Raw genomic sequence first — 27,484 nt, forward strand, 5'->3', positions numbered from 1 at the left:
TAAACACACAGCTAACTTTTGGTCAATCCACCTGGGGCAGAGGTAGAAGCAAGCCTTCCTTAAGCGGCAGATTCCTGGTGTGTGGGCCAGCGGCCGTCAGCTTTACATAGGAAATGGAGTAGGCCAATCCATCAAATTGCTCAAGTGCAAGTCAGTCAAAAATGCTTTATTTTTAGAACCACCATGGTTAATATATACAACATATAAGTATACATATATGAACATATATATGTATATGTATGAAACAGACTTCTACTTTTACTTAATTTTTAAATCAGGAGTGGATTTTAAATTTTATTAAATGTCTTGTTAGCATCTATTAAGATGATTCTGATTTTTCTCATCTGACCTATTGATATGATCAAGTATAATACATTAAAAAGAACTGAAATATCCTTATATTCTTAGAATAAATCTCACCTAGTCATGGTATACTGTTTTAATGGTTTCTCTTTATCAATATTTTATTTAAGTATCTATACATATCCACGAGGTTCATACGAAACTTTCTCTTTTTAAAATTATCTTTTCTCTGACTCAGTGTTTTTTCTTAAAGAATTCTTTATATCAGCATAGCAAAAATGAAGATATTGCAAAAAAAAAAAAAAAAAAGGCTACTTCTATTTAATATAAATATCCTGCTCTTAAAAAAATTATTTCCAAAGTTGGTTAAGCCTAAGGCTTTGGTTTTCTTAATACAACTATTAGGAAAAAGCAACATTAAGTTTTCACAGGCTCACAACTCAAAGGAGGGACTCCTATTTCAAGGACATCATGGAGGTAAGAAGCAGCAAAGGAAGAAGTCAGGTGTGATTTTATGCGCACGTTCCCTCTCCTCCCAGAAATTTTATAGCAAGTCCTTTTAGAAAGAACTTCAACTTGATTAATGAAAGAGAGGCTTAAAACAAGAACAAATCAACTAAAAGCAAACCTCTGAATATAAGTTTTGACAGTCCACAAAATAACCACTTTTTGAGTAGTAATGTTAAAAAAATAATGCATATTAAAGCAAAAAGTATGTTTTTAAATGAAGAAGGAACATTTTTAAAGAACCTCTTGAGATATTAAAACATCTTCTAACTTAATTATACGTGCCATTTTATCACTTACCCAAAGAATATAAACTAGACTGTTTTTCTCTTAAAATATATCTAAATTCATTAAGCTGAGTCTTTTTTAAAAAGGCTTCATCAGGTTTTGTTTGTTATTTTAATGGCTTGACTAAAAATCGTCTTGATAGACTATTGATTTCTAGTGCCATGAGAAAACAGTGTATCATACAGAGGTTTTATTTCTGTTGTAGCCACAACAGATGGACTACAAAAGGGAAGAAGGGAGTGTGGACAGAGACTGGGAGATTCTTTTCAGTCCTCACACTTGGCTTTTTTGCAGGCTGGAAGAGAATCATCATCTCCTTCTGATGGCCGAGGTTTCTTCACTGTAGAAATAATCCCAAAAGCAGTTTTCCTAGTTTCTATAAAACAAACAAGGCAACCACAATGCTTGAAGTTAACGCATGATTTAAAAAGGTGGTTTAACAAGTATCACCATGTTGCTTTGGTTTACAGCACTAGTGAATGATAAAACCATAATGAACTGCTGAGTGCTGACAACATTTACTGTTATTACCTCTCCCCCCTCCCCAACATATACAAGTACCAATATATTATTAACACCTAATTCATACCTAAGGATTACCTCAAAGGTAAAAATGCAGGACAGGTGATATCTAATGGCTGCCCATGGTATCTTATGCAGCCAGAACCTAAGTCCTAGACCTTGGTACAGCAGGTACTTTACGTATGGGCGGAAGACGTTTGAATCCCAGCAGGAAGCACAACAGTCAATGGTGTTACTCCTACGGTGGTGTGTGTGCTCACTGCCTATCTGTTCAATGTACCTCTGAAGAATCAGTCATATTGTATTGCCAACATCCAGAAATGCCTGGTTATGTAACAGGTGTTTAATAAATACTTGTTGAGTGAATGAAGAAAAGCAAACTCACGTTTATTGATCTCATATATTGGTGATGATAGGAAAAAGAAGAATAGGATTATTAGATGTGTAGGTCAGATTGGCAGCAGAGTTCAACTTAAATTTGGCCAACTTCTGCTAAAAAGTCTAACAGGGCAGGCACTGTGTTATCTATAGAGGGTACAGAGATGCCTAACACAGTGCTTCTCCCTACAACACACTGAGATAAGTGTATTGGGGCAGAAATAATAGGAATGGAGGTACCCACAAGAATTAACTCTGCCTGGGTGAATCAAGGGAGGTATCATAAAAGAGGTGACACTAGAAATAGGGAAGAAAAAAAAATACGGAGAAGTATTCCTTTGCAAAGGCATGGAGAAAGAGGTAAGAAGAACCTAGTACGGTTAGGGAACAATATGGCTGGTGTGAAGGAGGAATGTGAAAAAATTAGGGGGAAACGAAGTTGGAAGGGTAGCTTGTGAAGGGCCATCAAGAGATTCAAACTTAGTCCTTAGGAAATGAGAGGAACTAGGGAGAGGGGGAGAGATCCATTAGGTATGAAGTGGGTAGAGTCAAAAGAACTCAATGAACATAAGTTTAAAGAATAATTTCTTATTTCAAGTAATGAAAGTAAAGTCAATTTTAAAGAGTTAAGCATTACCCTTTCATTTGTCAGGATTAACTTAACAAGTCTACTGTATCTTTGCCAGGTATTGAAAAGCTTTTTCATTTATAAAAGGAACAAAACTGCTCTCAAGGTCATTAAAATGCCAACATAATCAGAGAGCCTCAAAATAAGTAGCAATTGCCAGTTCACCACATGGAAAATGTTGTATTTAGAGATGCTTATTTGTATCACTATGGTTCTGAATAAAAGTCTAAAAATCAGTTGAATAAATAAAAAATATAAAAATTAAATCGTGACAACCAACACTTTGTAACAAAACAAAAGGCATTAGTTTCAAACTTCTTTTAGTTCCACCTCAGAAATGTTCCATCTTTTAATGTGTGAACATTTACTTCTTAAGCAAAGCTGACGATCATAAACAAGACTTTTATAGTTATTAGATAAAGTAACTCTTTTAGTGTAAGTCTTTCATAAATAAATTTACTTTTTGTACTAGCAAGAAGTTACATTTGTGTAGGGCTTTAATTTACAAAGTGTTTTCACATACATCCTTCACTCATCCTGCCTAGGAAAATCTACAACCAACTCTAAAGGACTTATTGATGAGTAGACTACTTTTTTTGTTCATGAGGAACTAAGGCAGGTGTCCCCAATCTTGGTTCAAGGGCTGACTGAGGACATCAACCCCGTCCATCACAGGCTGAAGCCTCTGGCCTTCAACCACTTTCTTCTGTCCCTTCTCTACCACATCCTTGGACCTGCTGTTCACTGGTTTCTGGAACTCCATAAGACCCATTGAAGGCTGATTCCCTGTGGCAAGTCTACCAATGCTGAAAGCCAGCTACTAGTGTCCCAAGTCTTCTGTGTTCCAGGTATCCATTCCCGTATTGCTTTCAACAATTCCTCTCATGAGAAGGTTTCCAGACCCTCTAAGAACCTATTAACTGTCTTCTGGTAGTGCTCCAGTACATGGCTGTCCTTCTTAAATGTGGCACTAAGGATGACACAGGTGCCAGCGGGGGCTTCATCGGCACAGAGGGCAACAATGAGACTTTGAATCCCCTTGCTGCAACTAAAACCAGGGTAACTATCATTTATCCTCTAGATGTATGGGTGTCTGCAGGGACAGCAGGCATAAACGAGGGCCGTCCTGGGCACACTAGGGTGAGCTGTAATGCTACCTAAAGTCGACAAGTCTTGGAGTTTAGCTTCCATAAAAGCCTAGCTTTATCTATATCCTGTGTTGAATAGTTGAGGTTTTTGAAGTCAAATGCAGAACTCCATATTTTTCCCTCTTACATTTTTTTTAAGTTTCCCTTTTCTGTTTTAGTCTTTGGAACACAAACTGTTATCCAAAATCTTGGTGATTCCTTAGATTCATTTAAAACAGACAAAAATCATGGCAAAACTACCAAAGTATGAATCAAGTGTTCTTCAATTTTCATAAAATCCTGATTAATTTGGTCATTCCCAGAGCTTAAAGCTATATAATACAAAAATCTCAAACTAAGTATTTTGAAACCAAAAGCAAAATCATTTAATTCATGGTAAGTGACTACAGTAACCAATTCGCTCAAGTAGAACTCAGATCTTTAAAATCCACACACAACAGCACAAGACATCAATAACCTAACTTGCATTTGTACACAAAATAGCATTGTCTATGTGTATCAACCTATTCTGATGTGTAAAATTCCTCTAGGTGATATCAAGTAAATTACTTCTTGATCACTACGAGCGCTAAAAAATCCAAAGAGAATGAAGATAAAACAGCAGATCAAAAGTGTAAATTTAAAAAAATAAAACCTCATTTTCACTCTCTAAAGTCCAGGCATACCAAATACTTCTAATTCAATTTTTATCATCTGATGAATAAGAAATTCAATGGCTTCTAGTAATGGAATTAATGTGAAGAGGCAGATAGACATAAATGAAATGTGAGTAAAAAAAAAAATGTATCATCTGCACTACTGGAACATGTAAACAAAAAATGAGAAAAGAATCACAAGCTGTAATAAATGTGAAAAAGTTACAATTTGAGTTTGTCCGTTAGGTTTTTTACATGTGTTTGCTGTTTTTGTGTTCTCAATAATGCCCCCATGAAGAGGAGGGAGGAGAAGGGAAGTAGCAGCCTACCAAAATGTAGGCAGGGACACACACGTAGAGCTTCAAAGAACACATTTAGCACTGATTTCTGTAATACAAACTATATTCATTCCACAAACTACAGAAAGTAAAGCCTGAAGTGAAGGGTAAGAAAGCACTGATGGTCAAAACAGGTCGAGAAAAGATGACCCTAAAGGAACTCTGTGTGGCAGGATAATCAAAGTAGAGATGGCTCAACTGTCTGATGAAAATGACTGGCTCCTCACATGAGCATTTAGTTTTTCCTGGGAGAACGTGCTCACCTCCGTGGAGAAGCACCGCTCGGCAGTGGGTGGACACCGCAGCCTTGGCATCACTTTCACACAGCCCGAACAGCAAGCCCCTGGGGGAGCACTAAGGACTTCAACCCAGAGTCAGCCAAGGGCAGGAGACTAACACAGACGTAATGACAACGCCACTTCACCTGGTCATATAGTGAGATACTTTAATGCTACAGCAGTTCTTAGCCCAAAAGAAACATGCATCTGAGAAGAGGTTTGTTTAACTGTAAGCTTTTATAATACAGAGTCCCTCGTTCTTATTCTCCTTTTTCTATCTCAGCCTTAATTTAGAAAAGGCTGAGAAAAGATGAAGCTCTCTACTACCTAATGTAATTTGTTTTTGAGTCACTGGTAAGCTTATAGTACAAGGTTAGGAAAAATATCTTGTTAAAGTATATTACCTTACCAAATTACAAATTTCCTAAAAGAAAATTTCAGTAACTGTTTACTCAGAAAAGGATACAAGTTTGCCACGTCATATGGGCCTCTTATTTCTAAAGGCTAAAATAAAATGAACAAAAGATAGACACGAGATAAGTTATTCATAACATTTCAACTACTTCTGTTGTTGTAAATTAACAGAATGTTTATGTATCCAAAAATAAGAACGTTCTTATAAATTTGAGTCCTTATCATTTTGATGGTTTTCTTAAGTTTTTGAAAATATAAAAGAACCTTAAAAAGCATTCTGTAACAGTATAAATAAGAAACTATTTATATGAGCATAACTTGAAGCCCAAAAGGAATGGGAATAAATTTTACTCTTCAGCAATTACAATGAGCAAATATAGGCATAAATGAAAACATGCAAAAAAGTTCATTAAAATACTATTTTCATTTCTCCCCTAGAAACTTTTCAAGGTTTTATAACTTGAAAAGTGAAAGCAAAGTACTTAGTACCAGACTTACCCTTTCTGCAGCACTAGATAGAATTACATTCTACAAAACAGAAAGCGATCAATATTAATTTTAGATAAATGTAAAAAAAACTGGTCTTATAAATAACCAGTAATCACATTTTTATATTTAAGACATTATAAATACCAACTTCTTTTAAAGATAAAGTAAATAATTAAAGTGCAAGAATTAAAGACTTCACGTCAAACTAAAGACAGCTGAATAGGCCTTTCCAACAGATAAGATGAATTAGTTTTTAAAACTAGTTGAATTGGTCATATAACCCTAATTGATCTCACTGATGATAATTACTATCTAGACTATTCTTTTCACAGTGAGTGAAGGGCAAATTCCTTATTGAAAGATAAAGACTTTCAACACATCTTTTCCCCCCTCACATAATTCTTCCGCAATATATGTCTTCACCTTAAAACTTGCAGAGCTCATTGAAATGGGGGAATTTATTCCTATACCTTGAGAACTTTCTGCTTTAAGGAAAAGGATTCAGTTTGATAATCCAGTGCATTAATAATAATAAACTGCTAGATTTAAAAAACATCCTAAAATTATGGATTCATACCTTTCCTTTGCAGACCTGCATCAAATTGAGAGCATTGGAAATTGTGTACCTTCTCATTGTGGAGTCTTTGATAGCAGGGCTGTAGACAAGTTCAAAGCCCACTCCTCGTTCAATTGCCTTCACAGGAGATAAAGAAAACAAACTGTCAAGGATAAATACACACTGTCCTACTCTATTTTCACGAAAGTTCCGTCTCACCCCCACTGCCTGCCTCCTGCATGTCAAAGAACAGCCTTAAACTAAGGTGGATTTATGCCCCAATGGCACCATCCACAGGAGAAGAAAACAGATCTGTGGCTCTTGTTGATCAACAGAGTTTATCTTAGCTGTGGGGAAGCTGATTTTATATAAATAGGAATCATGAAGAGGCTACAGAGAGCAAAGTCCCAGTGGGGTGGCAGAAGGGCTGTTATTCTACGAACTCTCAAAAGGAAAACAGAGATGTGCTCCCTATACTTAGGGTCAACTGTCTGCAAAATAGTAAACCAAGTAATCTGACCCAAGAATGAAGAAACAAAGAAATGAAGAGCTGAAAAATGTTTAAAGAATGGGGGTGGAAAGGCCTCTCAGGTAAGTCGTTTATTGCGTGAATGAAGGAATACAAACAGCCATAGCTGAGAGCTATGCCAGGTACTGTGCTAAGAGTCTTATAGATGTATGTAACCCTACAATACATTCATTAGGCATTGTGGCAGAGATTGCTAATTGTCCCAGATAGCTGTTTTCCTCTTTTTTTTTCACTAATAGAGCCCTGATTTTAAGCTGGATCCCCAGAAAAAAAGAAGCCTTGGGTCTTGAGGATTTTGCCCAGCTTACTGTACAAACTTGGCCTTTTACATGAGAAAAAGAAACTTCTTTCTTATTTAAAGCATTCTTAATAAGCAGCCCCAGGTAAGGAAACGGCCTAAAAGGGGTGGAAATGGCGTTGAAATACACCGCTATACTATTCAGCTTTCCTGATCAGTGACTCAGTCTCTTCCTCCATTCACAACAGATATGCTCTAAGCTAACTCTGCATGGGAATGGCGAGCAAAAGCTGACATGGTTCCTCTCTTCTAAGAGCTTATCATTTAGTGAGGGAGACCATCAAACAATCACACAAAATTACAAAACTTCAACTGTGATAAGTGCTGTCAAAGAAAAGTTTGGGAGTGGGTGAGGAAAGAATTAAGTAGCTGAACAGTAGCAGGAGGAGCATTTGCAGAGGGACGGAGGAGTATGTGGAAGGGCTCAGGTTAGAGGGAGCACGGCAGCACACAGAGGTGGTCATAGGCTGGGGAAGAGAGAATGAGGGGGAGAGTGGAGGCCAAAGAGATGGGAAGGGCAACTGTGCAGGCCTTCAGAACTGGTGACAGGATTACCCTTCCAACAGCAATGGGGCGCAGCTAAGGGTTTCAGCATGAAGGTGATAAGCAGACTCACAATGGCAGTCACGTGGTTACAGTGGTCTTTTGAATGAACAAAGGAAGATATACACGCACAGACCAGGTGGTATGGTCCAAACCTCTGCCTGGCAAATGAGTTTCTATTACCCAGGGGACGAGTTGGGACAGGTCCAGCTGTGACGGCTGGAGGTCTACTCTTGAGTGTGTACAGGGAATGGAAAAACCTGTCTTCTTCCAGAACTGGCAACCCAACTTGATTTAATTTCTTCTACTTTCCCTTTGTAAACACAGATTTCCTTTCTTCTATCCCCCAATTTTCCCTTTCCTTACTGTCTTGAGGTTTCCAGATTTCATTTTGGATTTCCCTACGTATGTGATATTAGTTTAGTTAGAATTTACATGCTATTCTCCACACTGTAACCTTCCCCTCTGCCCTTTTCTGATGATGATGTGTATTACATTTTTTGTGCCCTAGTTAAATGTACACACCTCATTCTCCCTGCCTAGCTCACACACTTCTGGAGAGCTAGTATCAGCATACTTTTTTTGTAACACACAACTGCCTTTTATACAAAAGTGTTCATATCCTGAGTGAATAAATAGTAGCTTAGGGAAAAAAGGTCATGTGATAATACTGTTCACTATGGATTATCCATCATGTAAGAAACCAGGATGAACTGGACAAACTGAAATTCACAGACAAACCGAAACCTCCTTTAGCTCTATCCGCAACTATCCCCTTTTGCTACTTCTCTTACCCAAACTACTGATTAGCCAAAGAGGCTGACATACTTCTTTTTCCCATACTTTTAGTTGCTAACCTCAAGACTGTAGGATGGAGAAGAGGGGAAATAAAAGACGTGGATGACACACAAAACTAGGTAACTAAGTCCCAAAGTATTCTTAATTGAATCTAAAATTTCAGTCCCCTTCAAATGGGGAACAGATCAAAATAAACTCCCCTTTTTTTGGAGAAACAGGGAGGGAAAAAAAGGGACAAAATTATCAGCTTATTTTTTTAAAAAAAGATGATTTTCATCTTAGTACATTAATCAAGTCCTCTTTAAAATTGCTAAAAAAAAAAAAAAACCTCTGAGGCAGAAAAATTAAAGAAATTAAAAATATGCTACTGAAGGTTGTGAACATTTCTTTCATAACATCTTATTTAAAATTTTTAGATAGATAAAATACAGACTCATTACCTGGACTCCTGCTTCTAAGACCATTTTAATGTAAATTGCTTTAAGCTCATCAAATGATTGTTCTTAACAGCCTTTTCATAAAGAATGACACTGCCTGCCTGATTGGTTTTTATTCTCTTTTCCCAAGGTTCTGGAATAGGCAGATGATTTCTTCACTAATGAGAAGTAACAGTCATACCAATGCACAAAGTAAGGGCAGGCATGTGATACTTGAATCAAGAGCTATTGGTAGTAAATTCCAAGAACTAAGCAAAGCTTGACAGAAAGAAAATAGGGAGTTGATTACCGGGACAATAAACAAATTCCCTGTTAATTTCATAAAAAATTAGCTCTTTACTGAATTCAAAGGATGACACTCTTGGTGTATCATTATTTAAGATAGGTAATTTGTCACATGAGTCACAAATCAAGTAATAGAAGAAAGCAATAAAAAGTCTCACTTGTATCTCCCACCTGCCATATCCCCATCTCCCTTAATTACTTTTATTAGTATCTTGTGTCTTCTTCCAGAGTTTCTTCATACAAATGTAAGCAGACATGAATATATACATATTACTTTTTCTCTTTTTTACCCAAAAGGTAGTCTGCTACATTTCTTGACTGACTTGAAGGGTTTTCCATGTCAACTCATAACTTCTGCATTGTTTTATTCCTGCACTCTATTCCACTGTAGAGGTATGGCATGTATTTAACCAAGCCTTTACTGACAGACTTTGGATTGTTTCAATACACCTGTAGAATAAACACTAAAGTGGGACTTGCTGAGTATTGTGGGTTGAATTGTGTCTCTGCATAAAAGGTATGTTGAAGTCCTAACCCTCAGTACCTCAGAATGTGACATTTGAAAATAGAGTCATTATAGATGAGATAAGATGAAGTCATACTGGAATAGGGTGGGCCCCTAATCCGATATGACTGGTGCCCTCTTAAAATGACGGCCACATGAAGACACAAAGACAGTGAGAACACACTGTGAAGATAAAAGCAGAGATTGGAGTGATGCAGCTGCAAGCCAGTGACCATGGAAAATTGCCAGCAAACCACCAAAAGCTAGGAAGAGGCCAACGATTCCCCTACAGGTTTCAGAGGGAGCATGACCCTGCTAACATCTTGATTTCAGACTTCTAGCCTCCAGAACTCTCAGACGATAAATATATGTTTAAGTAAACCACCCAGTTTATGGTACTCCATTATGGAAGCCTCAGGAAACGCATAAACTGAGTCAGAGGGTAAAGCATTTGTAACTTTCACAGTTGTTGCCCAATTACCATTCCCCCACAGAGATGTTCCAATTTACACTGTTCCAATCAGTATATGAGAATGCCTGCTTTCCCATAGCATTACAGCAGTGCATCATCAAATGTCTGGGTTTGTGCCAATCAGATAGGTGCTTTTAATGTGAATTTATCTTCCAATGAATTTAAGCATCTTTTCATATGTTTAAGGGTCATTTGCATTTCCTTTCCTGTGAAATATCTTTTTCATATTCTTAATCCAGTTTTTTGGATTATCTTTTTTTTTTTTTTTTTTTAATTTGTCAATCTCTAGGCGGTCTTTATTAAGGAGATTAGCTTTTTGTCTGTGGTATGAGTGAAAATATTTCCACCAGTCTGTCATTAGTCTTTTAACTTTGTTTCTGGTGGGATTTTTTGTTTTGTTTTGGATTTTAACCACACAGAAATTTCTGATGGTGGCAAGTTTGCTGGCACTGGTTCAATAAAGTACTTAACACATTTAAGTTCACAATACGTATGTGTGATGAAAAATAAAGTTTATAGAGCATTCATATCCAATCAAGTATGTATGGCATGATTCCTGGAACAATCTCACTGCTTCAGACACTACTTAGTGGATATCTGTCAGTGGGGACTAACTGGACCACGAAGATAGAAATGGATTAGGATTAAAGGAAGTGCTGAGGGGAAAACATCAGAGTGAAAAACATACCATCACTGAAAATAACCAACAAAGTTGAAGCCATTGCTAATGGCGATAGCACTGAAAAAAACCAAAGGGAAAGTAAAAGTATGTGCTGCTTAAAAAAAATTATTTTCAAAATCTGAATTTATAAAGATTACATTTTAAAATATCAAATTATTCTGTGCTTAATGAAGAGCTCTTCTGTAAAGTAATTTTAAATAGCATTTCCCAGTGGGAGATGACAGCAGATTAGAATCAAAGCTTGAGTACAAATCCCAAGTCAACCCTCTGAAAGAGAAATGTATCCGTGTGACTCACAAACTACCTGAGTCTCAATTCCATTACCTGCATACTGGAGATAACTCACCCTAAAGCTGCTGGGCTGGAGCAGGTGTGAATGTGCTAAATTATAAATGATAAATAACTAGAAGTCATTTGATTATCTAAGAAGAGGAGCTAAATTCAATTTTTTAGAAACCCAGCTATCACATGATTAAGTTGTGAGTCCCACATAAGTTACTTAGACTCCAGAAGAGGTTTGTAGGAGACTCTAGAAGGGAATTACATAATTGATTATGGTGCCCCAAGTATATGAAAACAACAAAAGGGACAAGAGCTGCAACTGATACAAACGGAGTGCTTTCCTATGATTAGCTCCTGGGTGCTCCTTCATAATCCCAACCATCTAGACTGATAATTCTCACATGGCTTCTAACTTCTAGGTAAACGACTAATGACTTCCCTATTCTAATGCTCCTGCTTCTCACCACCACAAAGGAGTACAAACGCTAAGGGAAAACAAAGGGAAAATAAAGACTGTTTCTTCATGTGCCCAATGAAGTGATCCTTATAAAAGCCAACTTACCAACTTTTCATGGCCAAAGGCAAGTTTATCCTTAAGGGCAAAGGAACAGGCAAGGACCAAGACTTAAGACTGAACTGTAAGCCACATTCACTCTATGTTCTGTGCTCTCACAGTGAATATAGTTCCATACATTTATGAAAACATACATCTCCATATCCAGATTAGATATTATCAGAAACAATACATATGTACCCATACAACTATTATTTACCCTGAACAAGCAGCTGGATACCTTTTATTGTGTGTTTCCAGCTTCAAAGCTTAAATGAGAACTAGGTGAATAAATTAATAGGGATGGTTCTGCTTCCTGACCAATTCATACTGCAGACTTACTTCTACATTAGATGAAGACTAAAAATAATCTTGTACAGCTTTTCCCTCCACTCCACCATCTAGTTTTTATTAAATAACATATGTAAAATGTTCGCACCAGATTTTTTAAAAAGCAGACACTGTGTTAAATATTGCATATCCCTCTCACTTGTCAAATTGTTACTTTTCAGAATTCTTAAATTGAAAAATGTGGGAATGAAGCCAAAAATATCCATCAAACAGCAGCAGCTTTCCTGAACTTATAGATGGAATTGTGGGGGACGGGGGGAGGGGGGCGGTCCTAGTGCTGCTGTCTCCAGTGCCATCTTCCTCCTCATGCCACCCCAGTGCCCCACTCCCCGCACTGCGTATACTTCCTGCGAATGCTGACAACCAGTTAATGACAACCAGCTAGTAACAACAAGCAGGATTTGGCCAGGTTCCCCAAACTGCACTTTGATATGCTAAGTTAGACATACACTCATTCGACTGAGACATTTTAGGGAGGATCCATTATAGGCAAGACATTGGGCTAATTAAAAAAGGACCATGACACAGTTGATGCTCTCTAGAAGTTCAGTCTGGGTTGAACAGTAGGGCACATTCAAGAGAAAGCAAATGAAAGCCCTCACCAGAACAGCTCCTGAGAAGCTCCCCACTGCCTTGGGACGTGAGGACTTACGTGCACTGCTGTCCCTTCCATGGACAGCACCACATGCTACTGTCTCCTCCCAGCCAAGGGCACAGTATCGTATGTGGGCTTACGCAGGCAAATCTCTAGAAAATAGCCTTCCTGGACCATTACGGTGAAGAGAAAGGTAAAAAGTTGTAAGTTTAATAGCAATTCACAGAGTCGTTGTACTGCCTATTTCTAGAGGGTGCCATTTATACAGAAACTGGATTGACAGTATGAGGTTGGCCAAAAGCCTTGGCAAACTTCTAGTCAGTCACTGCTACCTCTGGAGAGGAACGGTATATGAAGCCAACAAGCGTGTCATAGCCTTGGGGACTGTATTAGTTTGTGCCTTTTATCACAGGTAGCTGGGGCACACCGGAGAGCTCAGGTCACAGGGAATCCACCACAGCTCAATGGCTTCTCCTTACTCATCTTCATCGCACCACATTTGATAAGTGAGCTGTTAAACATAAATCTCCCACTCTGAAATGTGATGATTCGGGGTTTTTTTTTTGTTTTTTTTTTTTTTTTTGGTGTTTACTTACTTATTTATAAATACTGGCAAGAAGGTGGGGAAATGATTTGAGCTTAAGCAATACTGTTATATGTTCAGTAGTGCTCTCAATATTTATCAGAAAAGAGCTGTTTTATAGTTTTCCCTTTAAAAATGTAACTTTAGAATTTTGGATACTTTTCAAGTACCATTTTAGCAGCATATTTTTAGGAGTAGAACATAAGCCAACTAAAATTTTTCCAAACTGGATTCAATTTTTCCACACCATATAGATCAATTTTCTCCTCATTGTCTCCCCCTATTGTTGGCATCAAGCCAATTCCTTAGCAGCAGAGACAGGAAAACAGAAATTGAGGTTGTGATTCTACAAAGACAAAAGAATAGGGGAGTTATTTACCTTGAAAAAAATGTATACATTTTTAATTTCCCAATTCTGAAAGGATGGGTTTCCTAATCTGGACTGTTTATTAAGCTCTTTTCCTCTTTGCATAGTAGTTTGTGAGGATGGGAGGCCGAGCTTTGGAAGCCACTCTTCTAAAACAGCACCCTAGTCCTTCCTAGGATCTGGCTGCGAATGAAAATAGTTGACAGCTGGGCTGACCTTACCGTTACTGATGTGAAATAATACCTTCTTTATGATGGAATAAGACTTACAAGAAGGTGTGACAGATGGAGGATGAAGGGTAGGGGAAACAAGAGACACTGTAGAAACGCGAGAAAAACTATAGCAGAGGGAGGAACAAAAAAATTCCCTGAATGCATGGCCACCCTCTTAGGTTATGATAAAAGTTTACCTGGGCTTTTGTGTGAACCAGCATGTTTCAATGCAGATTTTAATTTTGCATGGACCATGCCTATTATGCTTTCCCTGTCCTGCTTCCTCCAGCACCCTCCCCCACCCAGCTCACTGGTGCCTCAGAACCCCCATTTTTTTCACTTCCCCTTCTTTCTTGACTGCTCTGTCTTCTTAACGTCCAATGTTTGGGCTGTAAGTGTCCACCATTGTTATCTACGCTTTGAAGAAATACCCTACATAAATTTTGGTTTCTAAGGCCTTTCAAAAACATCTTCATAATTTACTGAGTATTTAGTATTTTAAGCTTTCTTTCCCTCTTTGGTTAGCTTACAAAAAATAAAATCCTCTTTTTTAAATTGCTTTCTATTTTATTACCTAGCCTTTTTTTATTTCCTCTAAGAACAATGGTTTTCTTCTGCCTCTTGTCCAACTTGTTAATCTAAGTTTCTACAGATTCAAGTATAGAATGGAAAGTGTAACACTTACCACATTAATAGGGGGTCTTTTGAAGTAAAATGGTAGTTTCTCTGTTACAGTTATGCAGACTAAATCCACATCTAAATGTGTACAAGCAACCTGTCAAGAAAAAAACAAACAAACAGGTAAAGCCAAAAGGAAAATTGGCACAAGAATGGGAGATCAAGTCAAACCCAATACAACAGAGAAATATAAATAGATATTGTTCATTCCAAAGGTGTTATGATGGTTCTGTGTTGAAATACATCTGACCCTTTACAAAGTCAATGGTTAGCCATTTCTTCACATTTGGTTTGAATGGTTTCATTGTAAACTACATGAAGCAGAGTGATATGTACATACACCCTCTCAGAGGACAGGGTCTGCTACGTAAGGGAGGGTTGCTATGAGAGACTCAGTTTGTGAAAGTTTAGACTATACTACAAAGGGGAAACTGTCAATTTCTTGAAATCCAAGGAATAAATAAGCCAAAAAGCATGTATGCATGTTCCACTTTTTCCCACAATTTATTTTTGTGCTAGGAATTGTCCCAGGCCTGTGGCTCCGATCAGTCTATTGAGTGGCTGAGGAAACATTAACACGACAATACCCATGGCATTTTGTTCAAATACTAATAGAAACAGTTTACATAAATGGTCAAAGCAGAGCTGTTGCAAATCAAATGATACTGAATGCATCTTTCATCTTTTAATTTCCCTTTCCTTTGTTCTAATTTTTGCTATCACTTGTAGATCAATACCCTGCATTTACTTCCCAAAGAGATTTGAAACTGCTTACAAAAAATGCATACAAGATAAAATAAACAGATAAAGAAATCAGGATAAAAGGAAAAGCAGGGAATGAAAATAAATTTGGGGAAAGGTTACTAGCATGAGAGTACAGGCCAAAAGACACTGTTGGAAGATGCATAGCTGGCTCTGATTTTTGCCATTATGTGATAAAAAAAAGTTTTGTACTGCTTTGTACTAGATTAAAAATAAGACACACTGACAATGATGATATATACAGAATTGATGAACAAATTCAAACTGCCAGGTGGCTGGCTATGCTGATAAAGCAACATCAGTGGCACGGACCAAAGAAAAGGATGGCGTTAAGGAAAAGGGATCAAAGAGGGGGCCACTCCCACCCCAACCCCAGAGGTTTAGGAAGCAAGCAGTGATCACGGTCGGGTCGGCCTGGCTCTAAGACAGTCTTAGTAACTTAGTAAGCCTGAGAAGTAATGCTGTTTTGGCAAAAACACTTGGCTCATAAAGAATCTGCCCCATCCCAACTGCTGCAGCTGTCCAACTCATAAAAGCTTCCTTGAAAATTTGATAAGAATGGATGAAGAAAAGCTCTGAATAGTAGATAATGCAAGTTCAGCTTCTGTTCACCATCTTTTAACTATCAGAATGGCAAAGATCAAGACGTTCAGGAATATACTGCTGACACAAGAATGAATAAACAGGTACTCACAGGGTCTTTAAATCAGTAGAGTCTTAAAAAGTACTTGAGCGATAGGTATCAAAATTTTAAATGCACACACCTGCCACTTCACCTACAGGAAGGTATCCTATAGACTCTAAAAGCATATTGTATAGGTATGTACTGTAGAAATGCTCAAGGATATTAGTACGATAGTCACTGCAACACCAATCACAGAAGACTAGATGCAATTAAACGTCTGTCAATTTTAATTAAGTAAAGGTACCTTAATACTATATAATACGCTGACTCCTAAAAGGGAATGAGGTACGTCTCTAACATTATGGAACCATCTCCAAGATCTACTGCTAGGTGAAAAAGCATCGTGGTACATAAGAAGGAAGGAGGCAGGGAGGGAGAGGGGAATGAAGGAAGGAAGGACTAGGTAAATAATATTTCTGAAAAGACACACAGTAACTGTTAGCAGTGGTTGCCTCAAGAGAAAGGTGGGAGGAAGGTGTACTTTTCAGTGCATACTCATTTGTACTGTTTGCGGTTATTATCATGAACATAAATGATTTTTCATTAAAAAAACCTGATTCATTTTTTAGAAGCCTGCTAAGCATTCTTCCCCAGACTAAAGGTAAATTAGGTCCCTTTTTACTTAGCACTGATCCCTTTTTCCCTCTTCTATATAACAGTAGCTAATTAAAAAATATCCCTTGTTTGTTGGTTTAAGGAGTGCTTTAGAATAAACTTTCAGTAACAAAGGACAACTCTGTTTCGCTCCCTCTGACACCTCAAACTTAAAATGTCTCACACTGAATTCTTTGTTATTCAGTTTCCTATTAATTCAAATATTCAGTTGATACATTTAGATAACTATAAAATAAGAGCTAATGTTCACATTATAATGAAATACCTTCTAAATCATTTAAAAAGATTAAATTATGTTCAAATAATATTTATGGTTAAGAATCTTATTATAGTGGTTTTGGCAGGCTGTATATAAATTCTTATCACTTGTTCTTAACCTTTTTCATTTTTTGACCAAGGTCCCCTATGGGGAGTTAAGGAAAATATATTCTCAGAAATGCACACATATACATTTATTTTCGATTTTACAAAACAAGGGGAACCAGAGGGTAGGAGTTCATCGTCTTCCCTAAATCCACTTCATGGATGTCAAGCTAATACATCTTGGTATTTCATGATAAATATTATACAAGGGAGAGTCAGGCTCACTCTGGGAAAAGAGAGATGCCCATAAACAGTGCCTTTCAACCTAAATTGTGTAAAAAAAGTTCCCATGAAGAATCCATTAAAAATGGAGACTACCAGGCCCTACTCCCAGTGATAAATTCAGAAGCAGGGCCTAATCATCTGCACTTTAACAAATATCCCCAGGAATTCTGAAGCTGGAGGGCCAGAAGCACTGCCTTGAATGACACCCCGTTTTCTCAAGAACCTCAGGTGTTGGGAACATACTCTACAGCAGTACTCTTACAAGGTAGTAGGCATGGATTTTGGAAGCGGGAAGAAAATAAAACTTCTATTTCCATTTATTTTTTTAATTCTTAAAATGTGTATTGTTTTGTGTGTGTGTATTATTTTATAAAGCAGTCTGGCATAACGAAACATGCAAATAATTTATAAGAAAATAAACATACATATATACTGCGGATGCAGGCTCAATATATTTTTGAATTGACAGGGTGTACAAAGTGGTTTGTAGGTAACTGGGCTAACTAACCTCAATTACCCCACCCCGTCGCTTTAAATCTTCAGTAGGAATAACTAATTCAGAAGCTCCTAAAGCTTCCACGTAACTCTCTTTCTGCATATCCTACCCCATCCCAAGAAGCCCTGCCCAATGGACTCCCCTCACAATCTTTCATCTTTGCCTTATTCCCTGAGGTAGCTATGCAGAGGAAGGGTTTATCTACGAGACATCTTCCAGACACTCCTCGTGGAAAACAGTGTGTTATTTCCCATGGAAACGCTATTTAAGGTGGTTAGATTTTATATTACTAATTATTAGCATATGTACATGTGTATGCTTTTATGACTCATCTTAGAGAACTTAGTTTTAGAACATCATATCTACAGGGATACCTGTTAAAATAATCAACTTTCAGGCCAAACAAAACCAATCACAGAATGCAACCTCTTGAACAAGAAACTGCTTGCATTTGACCTGATTCCAGATCATGATACACTTAACAAAAGCTTTACTTAAATTGATTTTCTATGAAAATAGGGAGAACACTAACTTTAACTGAGTCTTACAGAATTGGTAAGATTTGGACTGATGAGACAAGTTGTTCCAATTTTAAAAACTGTTTTCATGTAACTTTTTGAGTATATCTGTATAATCAATTCCAAACAAATACTTCATGCATTATTTATAGCTTCCTCCCACCTCCCAGAATACTTGACTGTTCCACTCACCATCGTCAAGCATGTGCTCATGCTTTTACATTCATTTTTTTGGAACAGTCTGAGAAAAACAAGTAATAAGATAAACAACAAGGATAAAACTGCTGTCTGAAATTATAATGTATTCTAAAACCTACTGTACATACTACCCGAGATTTAGAGCAAATCACATAGCCTGAGTCTCAGTTTTCTCTTCTACAAAATGGGATAGCAACAAATATATGTCCCGACTGTCCCTCAGGATTGTATTAAAGATAAAAGATATGTAAAAGTCTTTGGAAGGTTATATGAATGTATGTCTTCCAGCCATGTTACTTTTTAAGGGTTCTGTTTGTTTCTCTGATCACCAGTAAATGGCTATGGAAATAAGTTGTAAGCTCTTCTAAATCAATTTTGGAAAAATGCAGTAAAACAAAAATTGAGTATGTTATAAATGTTTAATGTACAACATAGCTGAATTGTTATTCAATAACAAAACTAAGTTACTGCTTAACAAATGTGGAAATGCCCAAGGTCTTCCTTACACTGTATACCACGGTTCCATTACTGAATCAGAAATCTCCTATGGAACTTGAAACAAACAGACTCAATCGCAAACCTACTGGATCAGAATTTCCAGTGGTGAGGGCTGAACACCGCGATTTTAAAAAGTTCATAGGGATCTCTGATGACCAAGAACCACTCGCTTCTACTCACCCCTTTTTCTGAAATGAAAGTGAAAATTATTATAATTGAACATTTTATGAGAAGAGGTACTCATAGATAGGTTGTGCTGTTTCCCTGCAATAATATAAACAATTAAGAATTGATAGTGTGCCTTGAAAACTAATTTACCACACATCAGCTTCCTTAGTCAACAGCTCCATCTACTGGAAAAACTTAGGCAAAACCTTCCTGTAATTTTCGAACAGACTGCTTAAAAATGAACTATGCTGTAAAACTGAAACACCAAAGATCAGTACTTTTTTTTTCACCTAAAATATCCCTTTAGTGGATATACTTTATGCATATGGATACTTTTTTGAACCTAGGTAAAAGACAACATTCAGGACTTTCTAAAAGTACCTATACCTTCTTTTACAATGTAAAACATACTCCTAAAAACTGTTACAGTTGATTTTTTTCCTTTTCTGTAATCATTTAAGATGCCCAGTGTGTTCTGTCTCAAGTTGACAAAAATGAGCATATGCCTGTTAAATAACCCTCCCTCTTGAAAAATCACAGAAATGGCAATTTTAAACACACAAAAGGAATTAAATTTATAAAGGCTCTAAGATCAGGAAGGGGGATAATATCAGCCGATGGTTGACTGTGGAGAATTTCTAGAAGACAGACAAGGGACATACATGACCATGCTGGCATATGGGCCGCACCTCAGAGCATGCAGAGGAGAAAGATGAAACAGAGGTCGGAGATTTTATGCCACCACAGAACCTTGTACCTTTCTTCCCTACCAGGCAGAAGCAAACAGTAAGAAAGGCAGACACTGAAGTGATTTTAGGACCAGAACGAGATGGACCAATGTTTACTAACAGAAGTCTCCAATGAATGGATGAATGAAGTAGAGATAAAGAAACAGAAGAAAACTTGATGGGCTCTTCCAATCTGAGCCCATCAAATGTTTAGCATAATGAATAAAACAAATCAAAACAAAACAACACATGCCACCCCTGTGAAATCCCAGAACTCTAAATGAAAAATTCTGAAAGTTTCAAGATAGGGTAAAATAGAGGCATAATAATCAGATTTCCTTTATAAAAAAAATAGACACTATTTTCTTTTTCTTATTATTTTACTTACATGAAAAAGTTTTTCTGTCTTTGGAAAAACAGCAACAATATCATACAGCCGGACCCTTGAAGAAGTTGCTCTCTAGTAATATGAAAAGAATGTTATCACACAGTAACAAAAACAATACACATGGGATTCCGCCTCCTGGTGTGGCTGCATTTCTAATGTGCCATTTTTGCTTTGCTTTGTATGTTGGCAGAAAAGACCTTCTAAGCACCTGAGAATTTAGATGCCAGCATCCATCCCATCAAACCTCCTTCCTTCTTTCCCACGTTGTTACACTTTAACTGTATACCAAACACTGCATTTGAGATACAAAAATCAAATTAGATAGCCCTTGCTTTTACATGCTGGTGGAGGAGCCTGCCAGACATTTACTGAGCACCTGTGTGCAAGACACTGGGGGTACAAAATCATTTAAAGCATATATATCTGCCCTTCATGGAATTTACCACTTTGTTGTAAAACAAGAAATACACATGGCTAAGTGTGACGCAATTAGTTTCACAATGACAATACTTTTTAAATACAAATTAAACTGCTAGATGTGCAGGTAAACCTCTGAGAGTCCAAGGACAGAAAGAAAGAAACATATCGGTTAAAGATAAAGAGTTACTATTCAAAAAAGAAAATTTTAAATGTATATTGTATGTGTTATCTATGTGAAAAGACAGGAAGAAATATATTCAAATGTACAATCTCTGAATGATGGGATATGTGGTATTTCTTCTTTGCTTGTTGGCACCTTCTAAATTTTTACAACCTCTTATTTTGTAAAAAGAAAAGGCACAAAAAAAATTAGAGAAGCAAAGAGGAGGGTTTAAGAGAGGAAGCAGGTGCTGCGCTTAAGCAGGTACGAGGGCCTGCTGGGCAGACCTGTGCTGAGACAGGGCAGGCTCCAGGTCTTAGACAAAGCCAGGCTCCAGCATTCTCTGCCCTCTGCCTGCCCACTAAATCTGCAACCTACCAAAAGTCAGTTTCATTTATGTCTACCTGGGCCTAGAGAATCAGAACGCTGCCTAGCAGCAGTGTAAAATACCAAACTTGCTTTCCACAATTTCTTGAGCAATGCTAATCATTACAAAGGAGGCTAGCCTTTCCTTGCTAACTCCTGTTCTCTGATAGAGCAGTCCATTCTAGCTAAAGATAACTAACTCACTTTCTCAGGTGTTTCACCTTCTCTCTCCCCTTCCAGATCCTTCTTATCACTGGCAGGCCTAGTCAAGTCTCTTCTGTCTAACAAAATCTTTACAGCAGGTTCTCATCCATCAACCTCCTTATGGCTTCTGTTCCCCTGTAGTCAAATTTCTCAAGCAAAGTCAGCAGCACACACACTGTCTGCATTTTCTCACATCCCTACCATTTCCATAAAAATGCTTTTTGCTATGGTAACCAGTGGCTTCCCTGTCAATAGATCCAACAGATGTTTTTTAGCTTGCTCCTGCCTGACTACTTATGTAGGCACACTGATGCTGTTGACCCTTCCTCACTTTTCCCTTCTCACTTTGCTCATTTTCCTCCTACTTCTAAGACAATCCCCCCTCAGCCTCAATCCTAACTCATTCTCATCGACTCTACCATTAAGTGCTGCAGTTTCTCAGGACTGTCCTAGACCTCTTCCCACATCACTCTTGGACCAGGGAGTCTCATTATTCCCAAGATTTCAATTACTCTCTACAGAGTAACCACTTCCTAGTCAGTATCTTTAACTGGGATCACTCTTCTGAGGACCACACCTTTCTTTCCAACTGCCATTTGATAGGCTCCATTGGAATTTCATTAATAACCCATCATGTCCCAAACACAATACCCTCAAATCTGCTTCTCTTTGTATGTCCCATCTCAGGAAATGGTACCATGATCTACCTACCTGGCCACTCAGTCCATGCTGGGGAGTCATGGTCCCATATCCAATCAACCATCAAATCCTGTCAATTCTCCCACCTGGTTGCCTCTTAGATCCCCTCCTTAATCCCCTCTGATCCAGTCTCCATAATGCAAACTATCCTTAGTTAAGATCTTCAAGGGCTTTCAACTGCTTGCTCAGACCAACTTCCCTAACCTTATCCCAGGTTAGCCACTAGGCTCAGCCCTACTGGTGGTATTTCATTTCCCAGAACACACCATGTTTTCCTCAGCTTCAGGACCTCTGCATAATCCATCCTGTCTGCGGGAACAGTTTCCCCCACTCAGCATCTATATAACACTTACTGGCCTCCCTTACACATTCCCAGAGCATCCTTTATTAACTACCTCCACCTTTTTTAAACATTCCTCATTTTTTAAAAGAACTGTGTCTGTATTATTCACAGCAATATTCCCAGCACCCACCTTATGTCTGGTTCATGTGAGTTCAATGAATAACAGTTGCCAAAGGATTCTTTAATTGTGGTATCCCTATACATATGTCACGAGTAGAAGAGACTCTGTTATACTATGTGAATTCTGAGGACAGGGAGCGCAGGCAGGTGTCACTCACTGAGGGATAGGGATGTAAGAACAGGGTGAGCTGAAAATAATACTGTTCAACATTAACCAATATAACTAAATAAAGGCCAAAAAGAGAGAAGATAATAAACTTACCAAAACATTGCAGTGAGATGGATCAGAAACAATAATTGTCAGTCTAGTTAAAATTTTTATTGGTCTTGATTTCCCCTATAATCAAAACATGTAATCAAAAAAACCACAAAATACAAATTGAATTTTCCTCTTTACCAGTGGAAGTGTTCATTTAAAAGTATGAACAATTAAGGGATAGTGACTATCAGTAAAACCCAGTCTTTATTCTCAGGGAATCTGTAATACAGGTAGAGAAAAAACACGTATGCATATGAAAGTATGTAACAATGAGGTAATCTGAAGGTTGCAGGACTTCAGTAAAGAAGATCACCAAAGAAGTACAGATTCGATAGTAAGAGGCTATTTCATGGAAGAGCTGAGTCTTGATGGAAAGGTAAGACTGGTAGACAGGAAGGGGCAGTGCAGATCAGAGAATCACACATGTAACTGGGCGTGCTTGCATCCAATGAATAGGTAGTAGGCTTCTTAAACAATAAAACACCTACCTGTACAATGGGCAAAGTTGTAAAGAGTTCAGAAACAGCTACTGGTTTTTCAATTTCCTACAACAAACAATAAACAGTCACTCTAGATTGCATACGTTAATGGGATAAAGCATAACGGAAAATTTACCAGGGGTTTGCAGAAAAGATAATTTAAAAAAAAAAGAGAAAGAAAAAAAGCCAATTTCTGGTATTCAGAGACACTAAATTAGATTTTTTTTTTTTTTTTTTAAGAAAGTTGAAGAGCAGGGAAGCAGCTGTAAATACCAATAAATAGGAGGGATGAAAAATAATTTTTAGACTGAGATAATCTGTAAAGTACAGCTGGTGGCCTAAAGAGATATATACATATTTATTAGTATGTTTATGAGGAAAATCAATTAGTTAAGGAGTTCACAACAGTTTAAAAAACGGATTAAATATTGTAATTACAGTTCAGTCAATAACAATGCACTTTTTAACTTATTGAAAGTGACTTAAATAACTTTAAGAATCCTCACATCATACACAAAAAAACTATCATCTTTACAGTATTTCACAAGAAAACCATCATTGTACAAATATGCACCAGCTCAACATTATATAAAATAAGAACAGTGCACAGAGAGTGCACTTAAAAAGAAATGCAAAGAAATATGCTCATCTGTAGCTTCCATATTACCAATATAAACATAAATAATGATCAAAACTAGTTACTAACTTCAGAAATTGTACTTTACCTGTTTCTTTTCCTTAAATTCAACAATGTGATTGATGGCAACAACTGAATAGCCAACTGAAAAGACAAATTGAACATTCTTGTTAAATATGACAACCTCTCTTTCCTATACACATAGGCCCATCCCAATTCTGGATGGCAAGACTAGGAGGAAGTTTGCAGAGTGACATGGGTATGGACTCTGTTGTCAGACTGCCTGCTTTCAAGTCTAAGCATTACCACTTAGAAGTTTCAGGTTCTTCATGTGTCAAAATGGTGATAATAACGGAACTTATCAGATGCCTGTTATGAGAATTAAATGAGATAATACACTTGGGTGTTTTAGAACAGTGCCTGGCACAAAGTTTTAAGGCTTTGTTTGACTTCGTGATGTAGTATTAGCATGATACTAAACACCCTTCACTTTGTGTGTCTCCTTCCCAACCACCATTCTCTTTCAAGTTCCTTTTTTCATTTTCGTACCATCAACTTTATACCTTTTCACTGTCACCTTTATTCTCACTCATTTCTTTTGCTTTTTACCCTCCCTACTTCCTTCAGAGGCCCTTCTCCTAAGGAGAAATGGAGTAATGACTCCCTGACACCACTCTTCACTTCCCCTTTTGAGCTACTCACCATCAAGACTGGGAACTCTTTGAGGCCAAGGTCTTGCTTTATTAGCCTCAACACAGATCACTGTTTTGTACACCTTGACTACCAAAAATGTCAAAATCATGACTCCGATCTGTAAGTTATTTAGACAATGGGGGTGACAGGATATTAAAATATAATGTATATTAATGCCAAAATAGTGGTTCTCCTTCTCATCAGTTTGTCCAACTTCCTTCTTTTCTTCCTCACTCAAATATTTATTGAGTGTTCATTGCTTATCAGGCCCTGTGCTAGATGTTGAGCATACAGAAAAACCAGAAGGTAAGAGAAATTTGCCTGTACAGTACTTTGGGCTTCATCTTTCACTCACTCAGTCAAATCAACCAACCCGCACTTGACCCCCCGCCACCACCATTCTTCTTTACCATACTCCCAAGTCTTCTCTAAGCTTTCGTGTTATACACACTTGTATATAACACACTTGTATATAACTTATATATAACTTGTATATAACTCCCCCTTCTGGCCACTAAACAATGTCTCTACTGTCCTTCAGAAATATCAACTAGATTCAATTTCTCTACAACTTTTCCTAGACTACTCATCTGGCATCTTAAGAGTACTTCCCCAATCAACCTCTGGTGAAATTTTTATCTATACAGCATATTTCTAAAGCTTATCATTGGTTTCTTATATCAGATCATAAACTAAGAACCAGGGCTCTGTCTTCATTATTCTCTGAAAATTTCCACTCACCAAACAGCAGTCCTTTACCTTTGACTTATAAGTAGGAGTGACTTTCTATCATGTCATGACTTTCATTTAATTTGTAAAGAAACATACTAGGTAACAATGTATATACACCTTAATGTATCTTCTTCCACCACATTTTACATCGGGGGCAATTTTCTAAACAAAATATTATAACTTTTGTGCATTTTGTAAAAGGTGTTCAGTTTATTAATTCATTCCATAAGCGTTAACCGAGTAACTACCATGCGACAGGGCTGCTGAGTGACTGCTGAGCACAGGAAATAAATAAAAGAATAAATAGAAAGACATGGCCTCTCTCTAAAAAAAAAAATCATTATTCAGGCAGCAAGGGAATGGCATCAGGAAAAACTTCATTGAGGAAGTAATACAAGAGAAATTAAATTACAAAATTGTTTTCTAAAGGAACCATCAAAGAATAGTAGGGCTAAACTATCCAGATCAAAATGTCTACCCTCCTCCTTTCTACTTGTGAGGAAAGTATTCTTAGAGACAATGCTAATTCGTGGCTGCAATGGAAAGAGACCGTCAATTCCCTCGGGACACTTAACAAAGGGGACAAAAAGAAATGGGTCAATTCCCTCGGGACACTTAACAAAGGGGACAAAAAGAAATGGTGTAATCCACTTTGCCAAAGGAGTGGCTTTATCTAGCACCATCAGTGAAGCTTATCATTACCAGCTCTCACAGAGCTGAGAACTGAGGAATGGATCTTACTGCAAAAACTTCTTTGTTTAAACTTTTCTATCTCCACAGTGAAGGAAGAAAACAGCAGTCACAATTAATTCCAATAATTAAAACAGGCTCTTATCTCTCAAGGATCCACTTACCTTGGATTCAAATATGAGTACCATTCTAGCACTTTGGCCATGCTGCTTCCTTCGCCCCATCCTAGTATGTTCTCCCCTACCTACCCTCCCTCTAAATATTATTCCAACACTCGCACCCCCATGTCCCTCCCCCTTCTCTAAGCCCACACAGTACTCCCAGTCTGCACCAGCTTCCCGCATTTGCTCTGACACTGTCATGAGAGGCAGAAAAGAGTGATATTTAAAGCACTGGGTGAGAGACTACACTTGGAAGCCCTGGCTTCTGCCATCCATCAGCTGTGGGGACTTATGCAAATCCCCCGACCTTCTCAGGGTCCCAATTTCCTCAATTTGCAGGAAAGAAGGAGCTAGATTCGGCAACAGCTCTCCAGTGCCTTTGAGTTTCCAGCGCTCGGTATCCGAGCAACAACGCGGTGGGCATCAGTTTCCAGGGACGTCCCAGAGACACGAACGAGGACCGGCCTGGCCGGGACACTCCCGAACGTAGCCCGACCGTCTGGAGGGCAACAAAGCTGGGCAGGCACCACGACCCGCGAAACCGGGGCAACTCACGGTGAGCGGCGTTCTCCACGAGCCCACGCAGCGCCTTCAAGTCCGAACCCGCTCTCAGGTCCAAATCTGCAAATACCGCCATGCTTAAGTCACATGACCACCCGCACGTCCGTTTGTGCCGGGGCTGGGCATGCCTTGAGGCATGCTGGGAATTGTAGTTTACCTGAACGATAGGTCCCTCCCTTTAGTTGACAATTTAAGGTTCGCAGGCACTAGCCTTACTTTCAAGTACCAGCAAATATTAGTGTATTGAAACCAACAGCTTCACTTCAATCCTTTGTTGTCTTCTTTTGAAAGAGAACGTTCTGTTTCTCACACCGGGGTTCAAATCTCCCACCATTCCCCCTATAAAATAGTGTAGAAAGTGATTTCAAAATGCATGCATACGGCATTCATTGAGCGCCTATCATGAACCAGACACTTTCGCTAAGGTCTGGAAATGCTTTTCAAAAACTCATAAAGAATTCAATCTTCTTTCCTTCCCCTGAACTTCATTCCGTTGTTTAAAATGGGCTTAATGGGAAGAGGGGGAATCTGACCTGAAGACCTCAAAGGAGGAAAGAGGACTCCCCAAGAAAAGGAAAGCGTCTTCTTGCCCAATCAGAACTGGTGGTGATGCAGCATGCTGCTCTCTATCACACTTAACAACATCTTCAACCACAATATGT

The 27,484-nt window shown here is 38.1% G+C and overlaps 1 protein-coding gene across 1 annotated transcript; it reads right to left on the minus strand.

The window, feature by feature from the left end:
- Window positions 1–151: 151 nt before the first annotated feature.
- RPP30 (ribonuclease P/MRP subunit p30) lies at window positions 152–26,946 on the minus strand. Its single transcript, XM_019739136.2, has 11 exons — window positions 26,817–26,946; window positions 24,074–24,129; window positions 23,358–23,414; window positions 22,873–22,947; window positions 20,299–20,370; window positions 14,662–14,751; window positions 6,506–6,622; window positions 5,938–5,967; window positions 5,492–5,529; window positions 5,011–5,090; window positions 152–1,474 (listed from the first exon to the last, which is right to left on the minus strand). Exons 1-11 carry the CDS (start codon window positions 26,896–26,898, stop codon window positions 1,365–1,367), a joined length of 807 nt encoding a protein of 268 aa, XP_019594695.2. The 5' UTR covers window positions 26,899–26,946; the 3' UTR covers window positions 152–1,364.
- Between the last annotated feature and the right edge of the window lie 538 nt (window positions 26,947–27,484).

The sequence above is a fragment of the Rhinolophus sinicus genome, linkage group LG07 (genome assembly GCF_036562045.2).
Source record: "Rhinolophus sinicus isolate RSC01 linkage group LG07, ASM3656204v1, whole genome shotgun sequence".
NCBI lineage: Eukaryota > Metazoa > Chordata > Mammalia > Chiroptera > Rhinolophidae > Rhinolophus > Rhinolophus sinicus.